The sequence below is a fragment of the Gasterosteus aculeatus genome, chromosome 13 (assembly GCF_964276395.1).
Source record: "Gasterosteus aculeatus chromosome 13, fGasAcu3.hap1.1, whole genome shotgun sequence".
NCBI lineage: Eukaryota > Metazoa > Chordata > Actinopteri > Perciformes > Gasterosteidae > Gasterosteus > Gasterosteus aculeatus.
The window spans coordinates 14,009,318-14,018,211 of record NC_135701.1 but is presented as its reverse complement, the minus strand read 5'-3'; the positions used below and the strand labels follow the sequence as shown (position 1 = coordinate 14,018,211).

The 8,894-nt window shown below is 45.6% G+C and overlaps 1 protein-coding gene across 1 annotated transcript in view; it reads left to right on the top strand.

Moving 5' to 3' along the window:
- Positions 1–3,823: 3,823 nt before the first annotated feature.
- The window catches only part of adgra2 (adhesion G protein-coupled receptor A2), a 31,304-nt gene continuing 26,233 nt past the window's right edge, over positions 3,824–8,894 (top strand). The window contains exon 1 of the mRNA XM_040195365.2: positions 3,824–4,819. Within this exon, the coding sequence (XP_040051299.2) occupies positions 4,518–4,819 (302 nt within the window). The 5' untranslated portion in view covers positions 3,824–4,517. The remainder of the gene's footprint in view (positions 4,820–8,894) is intronic.

Below are 8,894 nucleotides of genomic sequence, written 5' to 3'. Positions count from 1 at the left end.
TAAACTGAAAATCAACATGAATAATAATCTGGATGAGCTTTAATTTTAAATATGACAAATTAAATCAACTGCAGAATAAAACTATAAAAGCTCATCATCCCAAACTTAAACGGAACATTTTTTTTGGACAGAAAGGAAATGCAATGACTGGTGTGCTTAAAATGTAATGCCCTCTATGCTTAAAGATGACGTTCAACTGTTTCACACAAACTTGTGTTTAATAATAAGGGACTACGCAGTTCTATTACATCGCTGGGCAGATTATATGGCCGACGCCTTTTACGTGGAAAATTTTACTTGAGGGGGAAAAAAAAAGAAGCGTCAACTTTGTTTTTCAGCACCATGAACCGTCCACCTCTCGCACAACTGTCCTGCCATCAAGTGCAACTTGGTGTGGACTTAAGGAACTAAGCTCCCTCTGCTTTAGGCTGGCTAGTGGAGTCATCTTGGGTCCTACCTGCTTAGCTTCCATCGGTATGCTTTGTGCTCAAACACAAAAGTTAAGGTCCAACATTTTCCTCATGTTACATGTTTTTTGTAACACACTTGTTTTTTGTCATTCATATATCCTTGATCTCTGCTGTCCGCCCTCTCCTCCCCGAGGCAGTTTGGTGGCTTTTAATCCAGCAGGTTTTACTGGTTTTTCAGGTGCGGTCGTCTCAACTAATGCACAGTTTATTCCATCGCCACACTTCCTTTTCAAATGTCTGACTGTATTGTTGTATGCTGTCATTGGTTACTTGATTTGTTGTTTTTTATCATTCTTGGGGGCCACTGGCTCATTTGCCAGGTAAGGAGCCTTTTCTATAGTTTATTATTTTTAACCTAGCAAAAGAAAGTTTGCTAAAACTACAGTGCGCAGTTTCTTCAAGAAATTCCATTTTTTTTTTTTTTAATTATTTAAGATTGCTTAAAGCTGCCTGGGGCAATTCGGGGAGTATTGAGACACACTCACACTGGGTAGCTCCCGTCAGCACGCTACCGCACTGCAAAGACCATTGCTTTCAGTCTGTTCGCCTCCTTACAGCTGTAAAACCATTTCAGAGTCAGTTTATTACTTAAGATAAAGTTTTTATTGAGCGGGAGTTGTATAACGTCAATGATTCCTCTTCAGATTCCTAACTCATCGTTACATGAGCTGTTTGTCATCCAGATTGTTACATAAATACTTAATGCTTTAACTTTTATGTTTTTTTTAATCACACACATCCCTGTTATTATAAAACCGGTTTGACAAGTCACCAGTGGAATTTCACATTAGCAGGAGGAGTTATAACTGGGATTGTTTTAGGATTCACTTTAAACCACATTTGTATAATTCTCTCTGCTAACATGAGAGGGCAGAATTGCTCTAGTTTTAAAAGTGCCTCTGAACGTAGTTCAGGCTGGAAAAGGAGAGGGGGGTTTCATAGACAAAAATACGATTTATTCATTTTTTACATAAAAATGCACCTTTTAAGGAGAAATGTGATAGTTTGAATTAGATTTCAATATCTTAGTTTTCTAGAATAATAAACTGAACAACTTTTCACATGTTTCAATGTGTTACATGTGAATTTTCCTAGTATTCTCTCAACTGCAAAGACTTTATCATTAGAAAAGGACATAGTGTGTTGTATTCTGATCATATTGTAAAGCCCGTTGAAAACATGTGATTAGTTTTGAGTGGATTTTATCTACAGAGCCATTCTGCAACATTGTGAATGAAACGTCATTGAGGTTGCCGCTACTGTAGTTACCTCTGCTGCTGCTAACTATTAATTATCATCAAAGGTATTTAGTAAAGTGAAATATCTTACACCATAATGGTTTGATTACCTTACAAACTGGAAAAGGTGTGTTTTAATGTCCCGTCAAGTCCTTTTATTAGAACCATTTGAAAGTGGGCGGGCCTTGTCTGTGCTGGTGATCTCACCACTAGGTGGCAGTAACCACTCATACAGATGAGGGCCTCATGGAGGGCCCGGTGTTTGCTTCCTGGCTGGAAGTTGTCCTTTGTTTATCGACTGGCAGAAACACAAGCCCGGGCCGGGCCTCAATCTCAGCAGTCTGGCCGCTTCACGTGTTTCTTGAATGAAAACCGAAACGTCGCTAAGAGAAAAACTCCCTTATCGCCTGTTGACATACGTCCCAAAAGCTTGCGCAGCTTTCACCAAAACATCTTCCAATACATTTTTCCCAGTTCTACTTTTTGAGCCTCTTTTCTGCTTTCCACCTTTCTCAATTCCCCACCTGGAATGCAGTCCAGATGTGGAAACGGCAGAAGGAGAGATTGCCTGCTTGGCCATACGGAGCCGATGGGGGGCTGTGGGGTGCGTAGAGAAAATGTTGGAACGACATTAAAGTTTGTCTGGATGCCATTAACTACAATTTGAAGTAATGTGCAGTTCGGGACGTGACATTTCAAATGGAAACTGTGCGCTCCAGATGAGAAAGATTTGAGCCTTGTGGAGTCGGAGGAGGGTGTTGTACTTGAAGCCCTATTTAACAGCTTGGATAAACAGCCCTCTGTTTTGTTGCTGAGCGGGCGCCCATCCACTCCTTGTGCTTTCTTTCAATAATCACGCCGGCTCTCTGAGCCCGCTCCAGTGTACAGTATCACGTACAGGAATAACAAACCCGGGGTCCAGTGTGCGGGTCACAGCACAGTGGACCATTATTCTGCCGAGCATGCTCGCATGACTGAGGTGCCAGCGTTTTACATATGTCAGAGAACACATGTCAAGCCCAATTAAATTCCCCTTTCAAAATAATTTCCTGGTTCACCTTGTCATATTATGAAATGCGCAGATTGGAATTGGTACAGCCTCCATCCTCCCGGGCCTCTCGTATATCAAAAAGTATTTTCAAAACACTTTCATGGAATGGAGAAAAATACTTTCCATGCACACAGGCCGAAATGTGAAAAGGAGCTCTTCAGGGAAGTTAATACGATCCTCTGTATTTTTTGGACCAGGTGTGATTCATTCAGAGGGGGAAATTTCCTCTTTAAAAAAGGATATTCTTTTAATAAAAGATTTGCTTGTATTGGGCCTGAAAGCATTAATTTGAATCAGATCTCTGTACTGTATATTATACCTACTTTGACAACCTAAACATCACATGGCAAGCCAAGAACATCCCACTCAGTTGAATTTAAATGCTCGCCAGCTTAGTTTGGGTCGTTAGAAAGTAGAGCCACTTTGTGGAGAAAGACTTGTATTAAAGTATCAATTTAATGCAATCTTTTTAGCTTTCTGTTGGCCATTCTCTCCTACTCATCTAGAAACATTTGACACCGTAACTCAATAAGATAAAGTCTAAAATACGGTCAGTAGTGACAAGTCATTTTTTTTCTCAAGACCAACTTGTTCTCTGCTGCCATAAATTTGTCTACAGCAACAATATAGAAAATAGTGAGGTGGAAGTCTTTACCCCCCCACCCCCCACCTCCTTCCTGCTGATTGAATAGAAAGGCTTTGATGTGGTGAAACACACAAGGGACCCTCAACATTCATTCATAACTTCAGTTTACTTTCTCAGTGAAGGTGCACATTGAAATCAAAACCTTCCTATTTAAATCAATTGGCAACACAACTAGTATATGTCATTGAAACCATTTGTATCCTATAAAATCTAAAATATTATTTCAACAAAGGTATCAATGGTCTTCACTCCAAAACAATTTCCGTGTGTGTGTGTGTGAGACCAATAAAACCGCATAAAATAGCCTATTCTAGAATGTGTCATGCAGTTTGCTTGACTTCAGGTGCCGTCACGTGTAAACCCTCCCCTCCCCTCCCTGGGCCCGGCGCTAGGACCGCGGGGAGCAGAGCGCAGGCGCAGACGCAACGGGCGCACTTTGGGTAGAAGCGCAGTGAGTTTGAGTGTGACAGAGACAAGAAGGAAAAACCCGCTAGGTTTTGGGGAATTACACAGGAGCCGATCGAGAGCAGCTTTTTGTCCAAACGAACAGGTTTTTTTCTGCCTGTTTGAATTTATTTTAAATTTCGGGAGAAGTCTTCATACGGGGACTTCAGGGACTGAGGGAAACTTTTAAAAAGCAGCCGCACTACTGACAAAAGTTTGAGGATATGCTTTTTTCTTTCTTTCTTTACTTCATATATTTTATCCGGAGGTGGCCTCACAGTTTTGAATCTCATCAACCCCTGGATTAATTTAAAGAGTGTGTCTGTGTGATGTAATACGACCCCGGACTCTTACCGTCCGGATTCTGCGCTTGTGAGTGGAACTTAAACAACGTTTTTATTGACTTACGCGTCCCTTCATTTTATCTACGATTTGGAGCAGAGAAAGTTGCGCGCCTGGGCTGCTATCACATAACGGGACACTCTTGGAAAACCCAGGCTGCTGAATTCTTCTGAAATGACCGGATGACGCGTGTCCGTTGTTGAGCGGAGGAACTCTTTTTTTTTTTTAAAGTTTACCATTCATTCATTCAATACCAAAACCAAGCCCAATTGGTCTCCCCCGCGGCCTCCTTACGCCCTCCGAACGCTCCATGGTGGAGACATGGGATGACTGGAGGCGGGGGTGCAGCTGAGGTGCGATCCAGCCGAAGGACAATGTTCACGCCCGGCGTTGGCATCCCTCTGCTGCCGGGGCGTCTGGTACTGATGCTGCTCCTGCTGTCCGCCTCCGAGCCCCGGCTCTCCCAGGCTTGTACCGGGCTGCTCGCCTCCACCAGCGGCTGCAGCTGCACGGACGAGCGCTCCAAAGCGCACGGCGTCCAGGCGTTTGGGAGACGGGTCAGCTGCAGCAAGGAGGAGCTGAGTGAACCTCCGGATGCGGCCCTGCTGCCCAACAGGACCGTCACTCTGTGAGTTGACATGTTTACTGAACTAATGTCATATCAGTGTGGTTATGATCCGCCTGTTGTGGCCTGTGACGTTTCTCCAGGCTGTGTGTGTGTGTGTGTGTGTCATATATCATCTATGTTCTCAGCAGCATTCCTTTAATATCCCACGATGCTATTAGAATATATATGAATATAAGTGTTTCCTTAAATACACTTAGTCTGCACTGTAATTGTCTGAGGATCCAAAGTGTGTCCACGTCACAGTCAAAGAATTCAACTGGATGGATTGTTCCGTTTTGCTGGTGCATTTCGCGTGTGAGTGCAGTGCCTCAATGAAGCCCACACACCCATGACCTTAAGTTTAACTGCATTGAGGACTTGCAGCAGTAATAAGGCTTGTTAGGTCATAAGTTTACATCTTGATCTAGTTTAACTGCGTAGTGAAGGGCTGAGCGTCGCCTGTCTGTGAAACATTAGGATCAGGCTGACTGGAGCATCACACGGGCCTACCTCTTTGACACAACTGTCACTTCAAATCTGACTCTGAGGCAAATCTCAGCTCCGCACCTCCCAGTGCACATGGTCCAGCTTTACAGAACTAGAATGAACAAAAACACACCCTGAATGTTTTGTATCTGTTCTGGCGGCTTGGCGTGCAGTCACACCCTGTCTCGCAATCGCCTTCTACTATTTGGTGAGAAGCGGACAGCAATGATTCTGGGAATTCTCTTAATTGCTGTTCTAAGAGTTTGGATCAAACTTGAAAGGGACCACATCATGGACCGAGACACACTATCTTTTATGATGTATGAACAACCCATCTGTCAGTGACACATCTTTTGGGGATGGTGTTTTTGTTCACTTTCTTCTCAGCTGCTCAGACTATCTGACGTTGTTTCTTCCTCCCACAGTATGCTCTGTACTCATGACCCAGTAGGATAAATGCTAGCAGGGCACAGGGGAAAAAAGCATGTTCAACTGCCCTACTGCAGCAAGCCCATGAATGAGGTGAAGTAAGGTATTTATGCCCCGGGAAAAGCCAAAGCCAGCCAGGAGTCCATTTATAGGGCCTTATGTTTCTTTCTTAATAAAGACAGAATAAACATCTGGGGAACACATTGCTGGAAACCATGAGGGGAAAAAAGAGGCTTGGGTTGCAGTGGTCGAGGGGATGGAGGATTATCTTCCATCCCCTCATCTACTAATTTTGGTCGAGTTGTTTTTGAGCAGATGTTTAGCATTCTGATTCACTTTTACAAGGCCATGAAAAAGAATTCAGCCTGTAATCCGCCATTTTACCTTTTTACCTTTTCACCCGGCAACTCTGGTGTCTGGAAAGCTCGTTTTCCTTAAGATTTGGTAAGTTCCTCAAGGGCCCACGCTCCCATTGTTGCTCATGACATTGGCTCCAGATGTGGAATGCGAGAAGTTGTGTTAATATCCGTGTTATTCCTGACATTCCCCGGTCCGTTCGGAGGCCGCGGACAGTATTCCAGGTGCAGCCTGGGAGCTCTCCCTGTGCCCTGCGCCGCTTCGGCCCCTTTTCCCCACATCGGATGGCCCGACAGCGAGCCCTCGCTGCCCCGTCTCCTGGGGCAGCCTGGAGGAATGCTCTCCTCCATGCTGAGCAGGCGCGGGCTGGAGGACACCCGGCCCGGGGCTTCCGGGGCCGGCTGCTACGTGTAATGCACAACAGCTGGCCTCCTGTGAACATTCCAGCTGAGGCCCTCGGCCTCATGGGAAATCCCAACGGGGATTTGTTTATTAAAACTATTAGTTAGCTGTTTGTTGTTCCTGCCAGCCCTAAAGGAGCAACCAGTCGCCCTGATATTATCACCTCCTCCTTTTGGCTCGCCAAAGGGTCTCAGGTCATACATTGCGCCATTTTAGAAACCTCCCGCCTATCAATAGTGCAATGACGCGTCATGCTATTCTCAGCGCTTGTCTCCTCGTCCCACTTTCCCTCTTTTTCTTTATCTCTGTTTCCCATTTCTCTCCCCTTCCCCACTTCCTCTATCATGAGTTCATCCACACGCAGTAACTCTCAACCTAAATATTTAGTCGTCCTGGTAGGAAACTGCCATGTCCAAACTCCTTCCAGATGTGAGCCCGCGCAGGCCAGTGTTTAGGCCTAATTATGCACGGCTGCGAAAGATCCTGATCGCCGGCGGAGGAAGAGGAGTGGAAGGGTCGGGACGGAATAATGGATAAGGGAGCGAGAGGAAGGGTGCCGCCGTCGCGGGTCAGTGACGGAAGTTGAAAGGCCGCTGAATTGAAGGACAAAGTTTAGCACGAGTGGTGGAAGAAATGGGGAGAAAGAGGGAAAACCAAAAGGGGGAACAAAGACAGCGGGCCGAGCAAGAGAGAGGATGGAGGAGGGAGACGAGAAGCTTGGCAGGCGGTTCAGAGCGATGTGCCCCTGGAGACTGAATACTCCCCAGCCGCTGACTAACAGATCTGCAACACCGGGGTGAGAGGAAAGAGGAGGAGGAGGAGGAGGTGGCGGCGGCGGCGGCGTAGCTTCACTTCATTATTATTAGTCCTCTGTGTGAAAGAGGAACTTGTTATTTTTGTGCATCATAGAAATGGATTCATTTAATGTGAGAAAGGCGTTCATTCCTTCCTCGGGGTTTGCTTGCTGGCAGCTGTGTTGTAACGGAGAGGTGGCTGATGGAGAGAATGCACGGTGGACGTCCATGTGTGGAAGTGCCGGTATCTCGTAGCTCGCGTGCTTCTACCCCAGGACAAAACCGTCCTCTCACCCTCGGTGTATTTCGTTGTCGTCATTCTCTGTGAATGAAGGTTCCGGCTCGGTAGGAACCAGCCCGAATGAGTGGGCACAGATGCCCCCTCGGTGGGGTGGGGCCAGCATGCCAGTGTCCTTGGCCCGATGCCCCCTCACCCAAAACAGCTGCATTGCAAGACAGTTGCTCTCTACACAGTTGATCCACGTGTGTGGAAGTTGCTGGATGGTTGTCAAGCGTTCAAGATAAAAATATTCTCCAGGCGGTGATATTTTTATCAGTAAGGGACACGGTTGTAAATGAACAGTTGTTAAAGATCCCGTTTCTGGGAATTTGAGTTAATTTGTGCATTTTTATTCTGAATTTAGAAGATATAATTGGGAACTTTATTATATTGTAATATGTGATTTAATTGAAAACATTAAATTATTATATTACCAAAGTTGTATCTGCCAGTGGAAAGGTTTGAAGGTTGAATGTTTAAATGTGTTCATTTGCGTCCTTGCAGGGCCTCCTGGTGGAGAGGGCGGATTTACACTATTAACTTTTTTCCCCCCATGCATCAGTACCACACAGTCCGTTTATAGAATTTCATGAGTCTTCTCTGTGTGTTCACTCAAAGGTGACTAACCTCGTCAGTACAACCGATTGGCCACAGTGTGAATCTGCTTGTGTCCGATGTGCTGACGGAGAAACCACGAGCCAGCAGATGTGTCTGTGGTTTAACGTTGTGACAATGCAGTATGTCGATGAAACACCCTAAACAGTCACCTTATCAATGTCCGGAGAATTCCGACAGTGGGATAGAGCATTTCACCCTGGGCATTCCTGCTGTGGTGGGGTTTATTTATGTGGCTAAAGGTGTTGAGAGGAGGGGGAGCGGCCTCTACTCTGCACATGTTAGGTGGGGCAGCGGTCAGCAATAAATCTGAAAAAAAAAGCAAACAAAGGCCCGACACTGAATACCCGGGGCTTCATACCCAAATGCAGCACCTGCCGTTGCCACACAAGCCGCGGGTTTAATCGCGCCCTCCGAGGTCAAAGGGAGCACGACTTTCTGGGCTTCTACTGTAGCTTCCCGCCCGCTTGGATGATGAATGCGTATTTCACTTATCGCCTCGTTGTGTTTGTTGATTGAAGGCAGCGATATTTCAAGACATAGCAAAAGCGGAGAGCTGCGTTGTCATAGTAATCTCATCCCCCCTCAAGTGGCTTTTTGTTATTTTAGTTTTTCCTTGCACACCACTTTCTTCTTATCTTACTCCAAAAACGCCTGAGTTTGACTTTTCTTTGCCAGCGCTAACTTCCCTGCGTCTGACCACAGCGGCCTCCAGAGTTCCTGCTCTGCATCG